The sequence below is a fragment of the Heptranchias perlo genome, chromosome 24 (genome assembly GCF_035084215.1).
Source record: "Heptranchias perlo isolate sHepPer1 chromosome 24, sHepPer1.hap1, whole genome shotgun sequence".
Taxonomy (NCBI): domain Eukaryota; kingdom Metazoa; phylum Chordata; class Chondrichthyes; order Hexanchiformes; family Hexanchidae; genus Heptranchias; species Heptranchias perlo.
Window position 1 is genome coordinate 33,897,357 of NC_090348.1, and position 17,393 is coordinate 33,914,749.

General features: G+C 37.9%; 1 protein-coding gene across 1 annotated transcript in view; it reads right to left on the minus strand.

Annotated features, from left to right (window-relative positions):
* Window positions 1-570: 570 nt before the first annotated feature.
* The window catches only part of LOC137341672 (endosome/lysosome-associated apoptosis and autophagy regulator family member 2-like), a 76,341-nt gene continuing 59,518 nt past the window's right edge, over window positions 571-17,393 (minus strand). Inside the window, exons 16-22 of the mRNA XM_068005028.1 lie at window positions 16,392-16,581; window positions 13,805-13,901; window positions 12,553-12,654; window positions 11,594-11,720; window positions 7,268-7,446; window positions 5,110-5,275; window positions 571-3,589 (exon numbers count right to left, since the gene is read on the minus strand). Of these exons, the coding sequence (XP_067861129.1) occupies window positions 3,530-3,589; window positions 5,110-5,275; window positions 7,268-7,446; window positions 11,594-11,720; window positions 12,553-12,654; window positions 13,805-13,901; window positions 16,392-16,581 (921 nt within the window). The 3' untranslated portion in view covers window positions 571-3,529. The remainder of the gene's footprint in view (window positions 3,590-5,109; window positions 5,276-7,267; window positions 7,447-11,593; window positions 11,721-12,552; window positions 12,655-13,804; window positions 13,902-16,391; window positions 16,582-17,393) is intronic.

Sequence of the window (17,393 nt, forward strand, 5' to 3'; positions counted from 1 at the left end):
TACATAGGTCAGTCATCATCTGTAGACTCAATAAACAGCTTATGACCTTTCAGGTGCACCCTTCTTCATAAATCATGAAACAAAAAGCAATACTGCAGATGCTAGAAATCTGAAATAAAAACAGGAAATGCTGGAAACACTCAGCAGGTAAGTCAGCATCTGTGGAGAGAGAAGCTTAGGGTTAACATTTCAGGTCCGACGAAAGGTCATCGACTCGAAACGTTAACCCTTACTCCACAGGTGCTGCCTGACCTGCTGAGTGTTTCTAGCATTTTCTGTTATATTTCAGAAATCATAACCTGCCTTTTCTCTTTATAGGTGCGGACTGACCGGCTTTATATTTCCAGCATTTATTCCAGTTTTTATTTCAAATTTCCAGCATTTGCAGTTTTTCCTTTTTATTTTAAAGTTAAAAAAGTGGAATATTAGTACCCAAAATGTCAAAGCATTAAGCTATTAATAGCTTCAAGAAAATGTTTTATAATTTTTTTTCCCCAAAATATCTGACTATAAAAAGCTTGATTCTTTCACTTTAAAAATAAGGACAACAGACACTGAAAATAATCCCAAAACTGTTCACATTTATTTAAGAAAGATGACACCAATGACCATTACTACTTTGGTTAACAATGACTATACAACTTAGAAGAAAAAAACATCCAACACACGAGTACAAAATATACATACAATGCACCAAGTCTGAAAAACTATAATGTACAACACGTGTGAAGAATTTAAAATGGTGCTACCTTCTCTAATTACATCTGCACATGGTAAAAATGCTTTTCTCTCTATTACATATTATGCTTCACAGCATTCAGAAAAAAAAAATCAGCAGTGGGCTTAAAGCAACAAATATCCAACAGTGCACGTAATATTCAGAAGGAAATTGTAACTTATTCTAAACATACAATTTCCAAAAACAAAAATATATAGTTTTATTTAGTGTTCCTGCGTCCAATTATGGTCGAGTGTGTAGTAAAAGTACCATTTGTAATGAATATCTGACAAAATAGTTCTGCTACAAGTCAGATATGTGTAATGCAGAAGCAGTACAGGGCATAATTCATCCTTCTTCAAAACATCATTCTTCATTTCCAGTTTTCTAAGTGCATTGAAAAGTATTCTGATTTGCCTCAAATTATGACCATTTTTTCTAAACAGTTAAATCTTCTAGTCCCATTTCATAGCTAATTAGTTGATCATTGACAAACAAAATACCATTCCCCTTCGTAGTCAGAAAACATTAGAACTAATATATCTATATATGTATATAATTTGCAAGCTTTTATAGTTCATTGCAACACCTCTAATTAAACTGTACCTTAATTTAAACTAATATAAATCCTGCAGCAATGTTTTCTCAGTAACCCGTCTGTAACAGCTGCAAAGGCAAACTACAAAGGAACGTTTCACCTTCATATTTACGTCAAATAGTGCAACACTATTTAACAGTAAAATCACCAATTCATTTATTTGTATTGTAAACAGACATTACAGTTGTCAGAACTAAGAGTCAAAATGTTAATCAAAGTCTTCCCTTCAGAACATACAAAATAGAGCGTTGCCTTGCAAGGGACATTTTGGTCTGGCTAGTTTTCTTTTTATATAAAAAAAAGTTGTATCTGTTGTTACTGCTAACCAGTCACTTAGTGTGGTTTGTGACTATGTGGCTTAATTCATAAGCAAGCAACGTTTTGATTTGGCTGACAAGTTTGTTAAACCATAAATTTGACTGGTAAATAATATACCATCGGCAAGTCTGGAGAAAAGGGGGGAATGTAGCATCAGTACTTTGATGAACTAGAGCAATTTTTTCTAATGCATTTGCCAGCATTTGAAAATGTTTGATTTTAATAAGACTGCTGCATCCTAGTGGTTGTTGGAGGTTCCATGGAGGAAGAACTTCCCAGCCAGTTTCATTTATTAACCAGCTCCTATTGCAACGGAGTTATTTGTTAAATTTTCTTTTAACGTTTGATTTCTATGTCCTGCACATTTCTTAAACAGTCTTTGCTGAACTAGATTTATTTGCTGTGCATTTCATTCATAGAATTTAACAGAGGTACAAAAATATGATTGTACACAGGAGAAAAACACACTTAATGCCCAATACAGAGGCGCATTCCAGCCTGGCAGAATGTTGCTCCAACGTTTTGATTATAAATTTCTGACAGTGATCACTGTTACAACATACAAAGCATAAGAATAGGGGCCTTGTTCATGAAACTTTTCTGAAAGTGCTATGGACCCTTGCGGCATTTTGTTTTTTTTGATACAGTTACCAAAAATAATTAAGTACACTATTGGTACACTTATTCTGATTAATGCTCCAATATCACTTTTTCCAATAAACTATTCATTAATATTATTTCACTTTTATTAATTGAAAATAATGGACATATATATATATATGGGCATGTTAACATGTGGGAGCATGAGTAAACATATTCCTGAAGTAAAATTTAAACTTTTTTTTAAAAAAATGATCAGTGATAATTTGCAGAATGACATTTAGGGAATAAAATAAATGGGTTTCAGTTGACATCAGCCACATTAGGGTAAAATTGGAACGTGTAGATTAAAACTATTGCAACTCAAGAAAATGTACTTTTAAAAAAAAAATCACATAATTGGCAAGACTGAGTGAATGAGGGGCAGACAGATACCAGAAGTTATCACAGCCAGAAATCACAAACACTTTAATCCATCTGTTACAGACTTGTAACAAACCCCCATTTTAAAAAATAATGTACAGACTGAATAACTTTCTATGTACACTCACCAAATGTTATATTTCTAATACAAAAGCGCACAACACAAAGCGCTACTGCAGTAAGTAACAAAAACCCTCTGTTTTATCCTGCTCACATGACAGGAAGGGGCTGTGTTAGAGGGTTTTTAAAAAAATACATTATAAGATGGTCACTGTCTTGTAAACGTTACAAGATTATTTTCATCTTTGAGATACTGGTTTATTTACTGCCTTGTACATCATAAATATAATATACATAACATTTTAAATTATGGAACTTAGATACAGTAAGATTTCAATATAGCTATATTTCAAAACTAGGAAGTGGAATACTGCAACTAACCACAGTGATAAAATGGGGAATAAAATAAAATAATCTTGAAAACCACACAAATCACAAAGAAAAATATGCACAAAAATGTCCAATCTTGTTGGTGAACGATTAATAAGAATGAATGTAAGCTCTTCCTGAGATATATGTTGTCAGTTTGGCAACCAGAGGCATTCATCACTTTTGGCAACTCTTGTCTGATACTCCTTCCAGTTTTTTTTATATATAGATAGATCGATCTCGATAGATAGATAGATAGATATATCTAAATATATATAGCACATTAAGGCAATCAAACAGTGACTGTTTGCAAACGTTTCTTTGAGAAGCATTTCAGGTACAGTAGTATTTAAGAAGTTTTGTCATCCACATTGTGCTGGCATGTGCTTCTGCATTTTATAGTTGGAATTACCGCCAACATTTCTGAAGCCAACTTTCCATCTTCATATATTGCGAGATCTTGGCGACTTGAGTTGAACAGACTCAAAAATATCATCTTTGTCCTTGTATAACAAAATTTTTTAAAAATTAATGACTAGACTGTTTCTGCGGATTTGGTTGGACTACTTTATGGCATGTGTTTATGACAGACATAAAAACAGCAGCAGGAAATTAAAAGTTTCACAACAAATTTGAAGAAAATGTTTGTTTTTCTTCATAATAAAACTTCTGTTTTGCTCGTGTCACAGTGGAGAATCAAAAGGTTTAACTTACTCTTATGATGTCTCGTCGTCAGATGAGATTTTCTCCCCCACCGTGCTGATGGACTTTTCTAGTCTGCTACCCCCCTCCAACACAATTTTCCCACTCTACCACATCTCCCTCCCCAACCGCCTCCTTCATCCTGCTATTCTTCCATCTTTCCCTGTCCCCAACCTTCATTCATCCTCATCCTCCTCTCCCCTCCCGTTGGTCCAATTATCTCCACACCCTCTAAACCTGCTTAAGTTCACTACTGCAGGTGGTTTCAACTCCCCCCTACGTGTAAACCATCGGAGATCGACGAATATAACATCGCAAAATTAAATGCCATTTATTATCAGAATATATTAGTAAAATAAAATGTGACCTTGTCAAGGATTGGTTATTAAAAATTTTGCTAAATATTTAGCCTGTTGAAAAATAAATTTTCCAATACATGAAGCTACTTTCAACCCTGGGACTCTGGAAATGTTTTTTTTTTAAATAGGTAGAATTGAAGGTATAGCTACTGTATCAGTCAGTAAAGTAATACTAAAAACAAGCAGGTGTACCTTACTCAAATACCTTTCTATATTTCAGTCAAGACTCTTGTTAAATTTTCAGATTTAGTGATCTGCAGTTTTTATCTACAAGAAATTATTTAAAATAGAGTGACTCAGCCAGAAATAGAGGAAACATGTTGAATGATCAGTGATTTGTGCAGATAGAAAGTGCCAAGTGTATAACTTGTAACTACTGCATTTCCCAAAAAAATGCTATTTTCTACCAAACTAAATTATTTCCTCGGAAACTAAAAAAACTCCCACGCTGTCACACAACAGTGTGATTCTTACAGTCACCATGCAATCACAGTGCAAACATCATATTTTATACAAGTCTGTGTTTCTCGATATTAAAAAAATGTAGTTGCGACATTTTAATTAAAAATCAGCAGAAATAACCAGAATAATTGATGTGAATGGATTGTGGGAATAGCGTGTTACATGTTCAGAAAATATATCTATATAACTCACAGACTATTTCCAATCTATGAATATGAAGCTGGCCTCAACCTGTTTTAAACAATGTAACCCTTTGCCCCTCAGTAAAGCATCCTGTAATTTCAAACATTTAAAATATAATTACATTTTAAAATCAAACAGATTTTTAATATAGTTGATAACTGTTGACTGTGTGACAAGGAAACTTTAAAATTAGTCAAACCTTGTGTAAAAATTATCTAATTTTGCATCACGTATACAAACACACAAATCTTGTACTTTATAAAATACTTATCATCATGTAATATTTATGCAGATGTACAAGTGCAGTTGCTTCTCACCTTTGAAGCTAATGATTTTAGCTTTCCTAGCAAAGAAGGTTTATTGGAATAAACTACTTCATCTTCATTATCTTCTCCTTCCATTATAGCACAGCTATCAGCTGCAGGAAGTTCCACTTCCCTCGAATTAGCATTCATCACCAACCTGGAGTATTTGTACTCCAACCTAAAAAGTAAATGAAAGACCAGGCTAAGAAAATGAGGTGTGGGGGTGGGGGGGGGGGGGAAACTTGCACAAATATTTTGGTTACAGGATTAATTAGGTGGTTTCCTGTTAATGCAAACCATTTCGAAGTGCTGATCTCATGCCCATGCAACACTTTAGCTGCTGAATGCAGCAGATTGCTCCACAGAGGACTATCTGTTTGACCAGTAGGGATCTCTGCTGCACCGTTGCTCTGTCACAGTTATGAGATCTTTCCCCTTTTCATAATCCACATCGTTCACCTGAGGAAGGAGGTAGCCTCCGAAAGCTTGTGAATTTAAAATAAAATTGCTGGACTATAACTTGGTGTTGTAAAATTGTTTACAATTGTCAACCCCAGTCCATCACCGGCATCGCCACATCATCACTAAGTTCCTGGAATAGAGGCAAGATCACCCCATCTAAGAACATGCAGCAATGTTTCCAAAAGCAGACAGAAATATTCATCACTATAAAACTTAATTCACTATTTTGACTTAAAATGCACGTCATGATGCAACTCAACTTAGTCATTTTAAAAGCAAAAAAAAATTGTTTCTTATCTGAGCAAGCACAAGTATAAGACAGATGAACACCTCCCTACAAAAATTCTCTCTCACACACCTCATCTATAAATAACAATGAACTTAAAGTTCAACCCAACCCCCCAACTCTACCTGTAAAATATTTCCATTGCCATATATTATTATTAAGGACTCTCAGCAGCGACTGAATGTCAGGGGAAAGACACCTTTTAATACTGCACAACTACTGTTCGTGAAATATGCTAATTTCCCTAATTTACAAAAAAGATATACTTATGCTACTGAAAGTAATTTTGGCAGTTGTGCAATTATTTAGTGCTAATAAGTCTTTTGTATATCCAAAAGACAAGAGTCCTGAACTCAACATATACACTAATCATATTGTAAATTAAGAAAATTGAAAGTGCTTTGAAAATGGCACATTCAAAGTTCTGCATTGTCGAGCTAGGATTCTGTTGTACTTCAACATTAATATTACATATACTCCCACCATCTCTACTCTAAAATAGAGCCACAGGAGCCAGGCATCTGGTTTGTCCCCTCAGCATGAAGAGGACCCCCAGAATAAATCCATGCTCTGCCATTCAATGCAGCCAGAGTTATTGCACTGCTCATACAGCACTATCACAACCATATTAACAATATTAAAATATTATGGTTAAAATAGTGGCGTTTCTGTCTTTGCAAAAGCAACTACTTATGGATTTAAAACTTTATTTTACATGTACTTGCGAGCAAAATAATTTTTTGTGATTGATTGAAAAAAAAATGTAACTAGATCAACCACTCAAAAGTCTGCTTATGTGAAAATGCACATTTTACTAATTCTGAAGCTAAAGTAGACTCCACTTATAACAGATGTGGTTTATCCACATGTATGGCATCTTGCACAAACCAAAAACATCAACACAAATAGCTTTGTCAATTTATTCAAATTACCTCATGTACTCAACTCTACGCTCTCTGTTGCATCCACTCTCTAGCCCTCACTGACTCTAAATTCAATATTTGAAATGTTCTTCAATGACTTTGCAATTGGAGATTGGGGATTTGAAGTGTTTTTCCCCAGCGAGGACTTTCAATATCTCAACCTTGTGGCTCCACACACAACCATCCTGATTTGTTTTGTTGTGACATATTCCAATCAAATCAGTTCTGCACAGATAGGTCTACCATAAGCAATTTATGTTGTGCTTCTATAAGTCAAACCATACACAAGATTGCCCAAATGTTAAGTTTTTAAATTTATTATTAAAAAATGACAAGCTTAATACCCTTTTTCAATTCCTAAAAAATGCTTATGTTCTTATGCAAAACATAATAAATGATTATGTTTTTCTGAGAATAAAGTGTTCAATAACAACATTTACTTCTAATAATTGCAACCGATCGGTTCTGTACACAGTCACCTAATTTTGTGTACACTTACTTCTTGTTCTTTTTCCAGAAATAACAGGTTAAGATTACCAGCAGGACTGCAGTAAAAGCTCCGATTCCTACAACAACTTTCAGCCAAAAATCTATCATTTCACAATTGGCTATATTTTTTGCAGGAAGAGATGCGCCTTTAACGCACACTTTTGGCTCCTTCCAAACATACGTGGTTTCCTTTAATGAGAAAAGAGTTATTCATTTTTATAGTTATAACTGTTGCCTGCCACAGGTGGACTTCCTCACTCTTGAAATATAAATTCTCATTGACAGGTTTGAAGTGTAACAAAAGACCATCATTCCAAGGCATCTAACTTTCTTTGGTTCAAGTTTTGAATGAATGCATTGAACGTTGTTGTATGCAAAGGTTGAGCTACAAGGGCATCAAGAACAATTATATGTAATGCACCAGGAAGATGGCTACTCAGATACCAGAGTAATGCTGCACCCAGGCCTCAGAAACCATTGGAAGATTGCAAAGTCATTCTCATTGATAAGCACTTGATGAAAAACTCTAGATGCTAATGTCAGGTTTAAACAGCAGTAGTTTGCACTGAACATGTATTTCACACCTTGAAGCTCAGATATCACAATGTGGAACACAGTTTTTGAGGGTGGAACACAGTTTTTGAGGGTGGAACACAGTTTTTGAGGGTGGAACACAGTTTTTGAGGGTGGAACACAGTTTTTGAGGGTGGAACACAGTTTTTGAGGGTGGAACACAGTTTTTGAGGGTGGAACACAGTTTTTGAGGGTGGAACACAGTTTTTGAGGGTGGAACACAGTTTTTGAGGGTGGAACACAGTTTTTGAGGGTGGAACACAGTTTTTGAGGGTGGAACACAGTTTTTGAGGGTGGAACACAGTTTTTGAGGGTGGAACACAGTTTTTGAGGGTGGAACACAGTTTTTGAGGGTGGAACACAGTTTTTGAGGGTGGAACACAGTTTTTGAGGGTGGAACACAGTTTTTGAGGGTGGAACACAGTTTTTGAGGGTGGAACACAGTTTTTGAGGGTGGAACACAGTTTTTGAGGGTGGAACACAGCAAGCCTGTCCCCTCACTGGTGGCAAGTACCTGGACAATCTGAGGGAAGCTGACAATCTTGAATGTCTTGCAGGATAAACAGTTCAGGACTTTAGGATCTAAGATCCACTGGATCCTCCTCCCTTCCCATGATTTTGCAAACTACAAACTATAGGGAGCAAAATCCCAAAGCTGCTATGGTCACCATGACAAACAACATCGGCACTTTGCGAATTAAACAGACTCTGGCTTGCATGCGACACAAGCACAAGGAAACCACTCCCCAATCACAGAGCAGAGGAGGGATGATACAGAACCCCCCCTCAATTCCCCTCATAATTACATCCATAAGTAGTGCATCATGCAGAGTCCTGTGCTGAGTTTGAAGAATTGAACACACTGCAGAAGTTATGTGATAATGGAAGACAGCAAAGATGGTCGTCACGTGTGTCGATCACAGGGAAGAATTCATGGCATTCAAATAAGAATTTTAAGAGGAAACTTACTAAAGTAGATCTCAGTGGGCTGATATTAAGGTGCATAAAGTTTCAGATTAAAATTATATCAATGTATTATCAAAAGTAAAACTTTTGAATTAGTGAACAAACTGAAAAAAACTTGGCAAAGAGAGATGTTTTTGGACTGCAGGCAAGGCAATGGTAACAAACGAACTTTTTCCACTGTGGGAAGGTTGCTTCTGACAAGTTGAACTATACAGTCAAACCAGTAGAATACAAGTCAGAGGGAAGTTATGATCAAACTGTACAGTGCTATGGTCAGATTGCACCCGGAGTACTTTGTCCAGTTTGGTCTTCAAGAAACAAGAAAGTCATTCAAGCAGTGCAGATAAGAGCCACGAGGCTGATCCCTAGAGTCAGGGACGTGAGTTAGCAAAAAAGACTAAAGAGAATTGGGATTTTCAACCTAGAAAGGAGGCTTCTGAGGGATGACCTTAGCAGTAAATGGTATGGAAATGATTAATCCAGAATACTACTTCAAAATAAACAGTTGGAGTACATCAAGGGGACATAGGCTCAAACTATTAAACGGTAACTTTAGGACTGATATCAGGAGGTGGCTCTTCATGCATAGGAACAGGAGTAGGCCATTCAGCCCCTTATGCCTGCTCCGCCATTTGATAAGATCATGGCTGATCTGTGATCTAACTCCATATACCTGCCTTTGGCCCATATCCCTTAATACCTTTGGTTGCCAAAAAGCTATCTATCTCACATTTAAATTTAGCAATTGAGCTAGCATCAATTGCCGTTTGCGGAAGAGAGTTCCAAACTTCTACCACCCTTTGTGTGTAGAAATGTTTTCTAATCTCATTCCTGAAATGTCTGGCTCTAATTTTTAGACTGTGCCCCCTACTACTAGAATCCCCAACCAGTGGAAATAGTTTCTCTCTATCCACCCTATCTGTTCCCCTTAATATCTTATAAACTTTGATCAGATCACCCCTTAACCTTCTAAACTCCAGAGAATACAACCCCAATTTGTGTAATCTCTCCTCGTAACTTAACCCTTGAAGTCCGGGTATCATTCTAGTAAACCTACGCTGCACTCCCTCCAAGGCCAATATGTCCTTCCGAAGGTGCGGTGCCCAGAACTGCTCACAGTACTCCAGGTGCAGTCTAACCAGGGTTTTGTATAGCTGCAGCATAACTTCTACCCCCTTGTACTCTAGTCCTCTAGATATAAAGGCCAGCATTCCATTTGCCTTCTTGATTATTTTCTGCACCTGTTCATGATACTTCAATAATCTATGTATCTGAACCTCTAAGTCCCTTTGGACATCCACTGTTTTTCACTTTTTACCATTTAGAGAGTACCCTGTTCTATCCTTTTTTGATCCAAAGCAGAGAGTGATCAACACTTGAAATGGACTTCCAGGCAGTGTGTAAGAGGCAAAAACCCTGCAATCAGTTAAGAAACAATTAGCTTCAGCAATGGTGGGGGGGGAAAGAGTGCAGTGTTGTAGCCTTCCTCATCAGTAAGTATCGTATGATCTTGTGAACAGAAGAAAAACTAAAAGCATGACCAAAAGCAAAGAAAAGGGTTTGCAGGGTTTAAGGTGATGTTACATAGGTTTCCAGCAGAGGGAGCCTACATCTTGAAGTAATGCTGTTCATTTGTTATGGCCCTGACTGGGAATTTAGAATAGTTTTCAAATCTATTGGGGAACCCATGTCCTAAGTTTCAAAAAAAAATTAAAATGAGTCAGAGGAGAGTTTGGGAAGATTGCAATGCTGGAGGAGAGTACAGAGATAGGGAGGGATTTAAATATAAAGGATGAGAATTGTAAATTTGAGTCTCTGGGGGACCAGGAGCTGATGCAGGTCGATGCAGACAGGGGTGATGGGAAATCAGGACTTGGTGCAGGATAGAGTACGGGCAGCAGAGTTTTGGATGGACTGAAATTTATGGAGGGTAAAGTAGGAGAAGTCAACCAGTCGAGCATTGGACTAGTCGAGCCTGAAGGTGACAAAGGCATTTATACAGTTTCAGTAGCAGATGGGTTGAAGTAAAAAGGTGAGAGATGTTATGATGGTGGAAGGAGGCGGTCTTGATGGAGAGGATATGGGGTCTGAAATTCTGGTCAAGGTTGAATGTGACACCTTGTTTGCAAACAACACAGGTTAAGGAGGGGAAATGGAGTAGGTGGAGTAGTGTTTTGTGGTTGCCGATGATTCCAATATTTAGCTGGAGTAAATTTCAACAACTTATATTTATGTACTGCCTTTAACATAGAAAAAATTGTGCCAAGGTGCTTTACAGAAATGCTAATAACTCAAATACAGAAACTGATCAGCTTATGGACCTCTTGAGGCTAATACGGTTCAAACTGAATTTCACACAAACAATGGGGTGGGTTGACAGTTACCTGGCCAAGATTATCCCAAATTGCTCAAGGCTCTTAAATTGATTGTATCCACAGGTGATTTTCTTTTCTCCCTCCTCATGGGATGAAAGATGTTCCAATTGTATATGAAGGTTCAACAAAGGAAGATCCCTCACCTAGATGTCAGCTATACTGATTCTCATTTAAGAATTTATGTTGGTATATCCTAGACCATTGAAGAGAGAATCCACGGGACACTTCTGCTGTTTTGTGTATACACTCCGTTGAATGCAGTATTTACTCAGATCCAAGTTGTATGCTCAGGTTTGAAACCTGGCATTTTAATAATGTAAAATATTTGGGAAAAATACCATGAAATACAAACATTTAATCTTACTCAAAAGAAATTTGATTCATCTAAATTATCTAGGGTTCAGCCTTCTCCTCCAGCATACCTGATTACCACTTTTGCAAGCTCCTTCAATTTCATGATAGTCATTTGTTGTACACAACGGGCAGGCCTCTGCACTTTCCCACAGGAAAAGGAATGTGCATCCATCACATGTTCCACCTGGACAGCCACTGGTTTAAAAAGGGACATGTTACAAAACAGTATACACATTAAGGAAAACTATCAGCACTTTGCTCCCACTAGGTAATCTTCATGTTTACTAAAGTCATCCTACAACCAGCACATATGAAATGAGAAACAAAATCCTTGAAAAAAAAATCACACTGTTGCAGTCGGGGATAATCGAGAAGCATAATCACCGAGCAAATTGACACAGAGCCAAAGAGACATTAGGAGAGGTGGCCAAAAACTTGGAGAGCCAGGACTACTTCTACACACAGAAGCATATGACCAGAAGTAGTTTGTTTGCTTAAGTACACCCAGGTAAACATGTTGGCTTAAATGAATAATCTAGCATAAAGTCATACAAACCCTTATTCTAGAGTATTATTTATATTGCAATATTCTCAACAGTTGGGAGGGGGTGGGGAGAAAAACCAGATAGAGTGAGAGACAGGGAGCAAAAGACACCATATATGATGTGAATATGACCAGAAACTGAGCACATAAGGTGCAAAAAGGATCTTGTGAGCAGATGTTTGCTGCAGCTAAGCTGGAATGAACACTTTTGAAAAGTGCAAGTAAATTGGTACGCTCACAGATTAGGCGATTTACAATTACAGGTTTCCATTTGCCTATGAAAGACAGTCACTGCTCCTTATTGGCTAAATAAGAGAACATAGATGCTTGGGCTTTCACTATTAGCAAGCAATAATTTCACTAACAAAAGCATGGTAAGTCAATTGTTACATTGGAATTTTCTCAATATCAGTAGAGTTTCACAGTATTAACATTACACCATATCATTAAATATATGTAACATTCAACAGTTACAGGAAGTACCTTGGTACTGAAATTTCTCCTTGTCCAGACTTTCCTGGATTGCATCTCATTGTTACAACTGTTCCACGCCCATTTTCACATGAAGCTGTTGACTGCGATGACCTGTAGTAACAAATGGGATACAATGGCTCTCAAAGCTCAGCTCAAAATCCTTCGTGAAACTGCTGGGCAGTCTTAACCTGGTTCAGAGTTGGCACAAAAACACCACACAAAACCATCCGTTAATTTGGCACTGACTGGCAGTCTCATACAGAGAAGCCACAAGGACAGCCAGTGTGAGAAATGGAAAAATTGTCACTCTGCAGTAAACAGTATTCTTCTGAATTTGGTACATATTTGGATCAGAGAGCACAAGGATTAGTTTGCATGCAGTTTAGTTGAGCTGGGAGTGATTGATTATGACAGTGGGTGAAAAAAGTCCTCTATCCAGCAGTAATCGCATCCCTCTACCTTGATATGCACAAAAAATTACCAAAATCAAACCAAAAGTGACAAGCCTCATACGTGATGTTTAACTTATACTTTCTTCTTTACGTTCCTTGCAATGCATTTCATGCAAACTACTCCCAGGCTGTTGCCAATACCAACCAAATAAATAGAACGCAGTTTAAGAACATAAGAAATAGGAGCAGGAGTAGGCCATACGACCCTCGAGCCTGCTCCGCCATTCAATAAGATCATGGCTGATCTTCTACATCAACTCCACTTTCACTCCCTATCCCCATATCCTCATTATCTTAGATCAATAGATTTTTGGACACTTAGTCTTGAATGTACTCGACAACTGAGCATCCGCAGCCCTCTGGGGTACAGAATTCCAAAGATTCACAACCCTCAGTGAAGAAATTTTTCCTCATCTCGGTCCTAAATGGCCGAACCCTTATCTTGAGATGATGATTCCTAGTTCTAAACTCTCCAGCCAGGGGAAACAGCTTCCCAACATGTATCCTGTCAAGCCCTCTAAGAATTTTATGTTTCAATGAGATCACCTCTTGCTCTTCTAAACTCCAGAGTATAGGCCCATTTTACTCAATCTTTCCTCATAGGACAACCCGCTCATCCCAGGAGTCAATCTAGTAATTGATTGAGTCACCGTCCATATGTTGGGAAGCACTTAACCATTGTTCTGTTCCTTCTGTTACTGGTGATCAGAAGGGCACCCTGGGGGAAATCATGGACATGATTTCTCCCACCTAAAAGCTATCAAACCATCTAAATTAAACAATACTCCCATTTCACACTGTCCACTTACATGTAGAAGAAATGTATGTCAGGTATGTGGTTTGTAGAAGCAGGAAAACGATCTGGTCTTGCAGTAATATTCTGCACTGATGTTTCAACACTTGCTCCTGGCAAAATGCAAGAAAATCAATAAGTATAATAAAATATTTAAGCATGAAGTTTAAATGGCTGAGATAATCAGCATTCTCATATGGCCCTCTGTTACAAAAGCCTTGCTCAATCAGCAGTTGAGACTGTGATGAAAGATTAGCAAAGACCTCTAACACCAAAAAGTTGCAAGTCTCCTGCTAGCCAATAGCAGTATTGATAGCAATTGTACAGAATCCTGAACGTTCCTGCTTCTAACTGGACAACTTCTATTATAATATTGAATTTTTTTTCTGAAGACCAATAAAAAAAAATCAGCTTTTAAAAGAAACCATTAAGTTTTCACTTTTTAAAAAATAATTTGGTTTTCCACTGCACCATTGACATCCAGGTGTACTTTATTATAATCGAAAACTGTATTTCTAACTTTATCTTTTCCAAAGCATTTAAATAATTTGTCTCACATCCCAGACATGATTTTAGGAGTCAAAATTATGGTAAACTTTTTTCTGTTTGTATTAAAACAGTATATGATGCTATTCAAATTCATTGGAGGAAGAAGTTGGGAAGCTACACATAAAATGTTTTTTTTTTTGCACATATTGTAATCCAAATTTCAAACTGGATTGGCAGCATTATTTTTAGGCTGATATTAGACAGTCACTACAAGCAATCCAGAAAAACACTGGCTGGAGTCGTATCGTTCAAACAGGAAGATGGTTGAGGTTGTTGAAGGCCCATGGGTGCAGCCCCAGGACATCGTTATTGACTCTCCCTCTATCATAAGGTCAGGAGTGGGGCAGTTTGGTGGTGAGTCCACATGGTCAGCTCCATTAGCAACTTCTCTGATAATAAAGCAACCCATGCCAGCCTACTGCAGGACTTCGACAATGTCCAGGCTTGGGTTGACAAATGGCAGGTAACTTTTGCATCACATAAGTGATAGGTAATGACCATCTCCAACAAGAAAAAGCCAAATCACCTCCCACTGACTTTCAACAGCACCATCATTGCAAGTCTCCCACCACCAATATCTTGGAGGTCACCATTGGCCAGAAGCTTAAATGGACTAGCCATATCAACATTGTGGCTATAAGTACAGGGAAAGTACTTTTCCCTGTACAGAGAAAGACTGTGTACACTGCAAGTGGCTCACCTCCTGACCCCTCCAAGTCTCTCCACCATCTACAAGGCTCGAGTCAGGAGTATAATAGACCTACCACCCGCCTGCATGGGAGCAGCCACGTCATCACTCAGGAAGCTTGACACCATCCAGAACAGTCTGCTTTTTTGGCGCCACTGGATTCTATATCCACTCCCTCCACCACAAGAACACAATACATATTTCAGCCATAATCTACAAGATGCACTGCAGCAACTCACCTAACTACACAGTACCTCCCAGCTCCACAACCTCTATGACCAAGAAGGACAAGAGCAACACCTTGAAGATCCCCTCCAAATCATACCCCTTCCCGATTTAGACATGTAGTACCATTTCCTCAGTCACTGGCTCAAAATCCTGGAATTCCCTACCTAACACCATCTTGAGAGCACCATTACCATAAGGGCTGCAGCAGTTCGAGAAGACCCATCACCATCTTCTCAGGGCAAGTAGGGATGGGCAATAAATGTAGCCTTGCCAATGTTACCCACAGCCCTTGAACGAATAAAGGAAAATCAATAGATGATCCTCAGCCCTTTCATTGTAACTTTGTTTTTATGAAGTTCTTATCATGAACCCAAGCCCTAAATGTTGTGAAATTGCTTTCTTTTTAAAAGAAGTTTTAAAGCTGGTCTAAAATTCTTACTGAATTCCATCTACAGAACATGCGATTTGTTGACAGATGAGATTTACTTGAGATGAGAGCTTGTTGCTCAAACCAAAGACAATGCTGAGAACAGAGTAATGCTGGCATGTGCTTGCTTTATTGAAACCAAAAACGCTGATAAATATTGTACTGAAGTCCGGGTTAAAAAAAGTCAGAAGCAATTGCTGACTACTGTTCACGATTGCCCATTAAACTATTTCTGAAACAAAATAATTAAGTTTACTTGAAAATAGCCAAAAAGCTTAGGAGGCAGTACATTAAGGGCAAATTAAATGTTCACATTAATTCCACATGAGACTGCCACTCAGGAAGAATTACTCTCTAACAAGTTTTGTTAAAAATGTCAGAATTTTACCCATTAACCATGACTCCTTCTAAATACTATTAATTGTACAATAAAAACCTCATTTGTGGTTAGCATAAGTGACACCATTTACATGGACAATCAGCACCCACAGAAAATGGGTCCCAATAACTACTATACACATACCACTTCACTACCACTAACCCTCTTTAGCAACCAACTACACCAAGCATTCTGAGGTGTCAATATATAAAACCACACCACACCCAAATACACAGGTCACACACTATACTAGATTAAAATGCAGAATTTTCTAAAATTCAGATAAAGAATCTTCCCAAAAATTGCCCCAACAATACTCAACTGTAACTGACCTAGAAAGGTATCAGCCAGACTTATAGACTGAGATGACAGTGCAGTTCTGAAACTCCTCCCATCTGAAGGAATGATAGTTGATTGACAGAGAAAAGAAGCAATATAATTGCTCAAATCATTTGACTCGTTCTGTACATCCTGTACTGTTATATCAGTTACATTGTCTGAGCAAATGGCCATCTTCTTTCCCTACAGGGAGACAAAATAATTCAAATATTTCAGAGATTGACACAGAACTTTTAATTAAGGTGTAAAACTAACTCAAGGAGGACTGGTTCTACTTTATAGAACATGCCCTTTAATTTAATCACACAACCTCCTCACAAGGACCGTCTACAAAGATACATATTCTGTAAAATTATAGTGGCAACCAAAAGCAACAGCAGCGAGAATCTTTCATGATATTCTCTACAAAAAAATGTTTGTTGGAAAAATGTTACTGTTATTCCAACAGTGATACAATGGCAATTAATTGTATAGTGAATGTCTCACATAAGTCTGGCTAATGTGGTGCCACACTGAAAGCAGTGATGGAATTTTGTTCATCACAAATTGTACAAAGTACTTCTGCACAGATGCGATATTCTGTAGGGTGGTGAAAACCACAATCACAAGCATCCATTCCAACCCATTAAAAATTGGAGGAATGTGCTGTGGCACTGCACTTTGCAGTACTGTGTAGAGCCATGGACTGAGAGAATGCAGATGGAACCCCACTCCACTCTGTTCGTGATCCGAGCCATAGCAACCAAATAGGCTGCCTGGCAGAGACCATGTGTGCTGTGGAGTAGAAAGAAAATAAAATAGGGGAATTACTGCTGAATTGCTGTCAGCACGCTGCCAAAAAGGGCATGGCAATGGTCTGGAAGCAGGCTGCTCGACCACTCATGCAGATCCTGTAAGACGTAGAAACAACACAAGAAAACTAAAGGTGGTGCCTCACTCAATGAGAAATAAATGCCCTTAAGTTTAAAAAAAATCAAATCAGTTAAAAACAAATC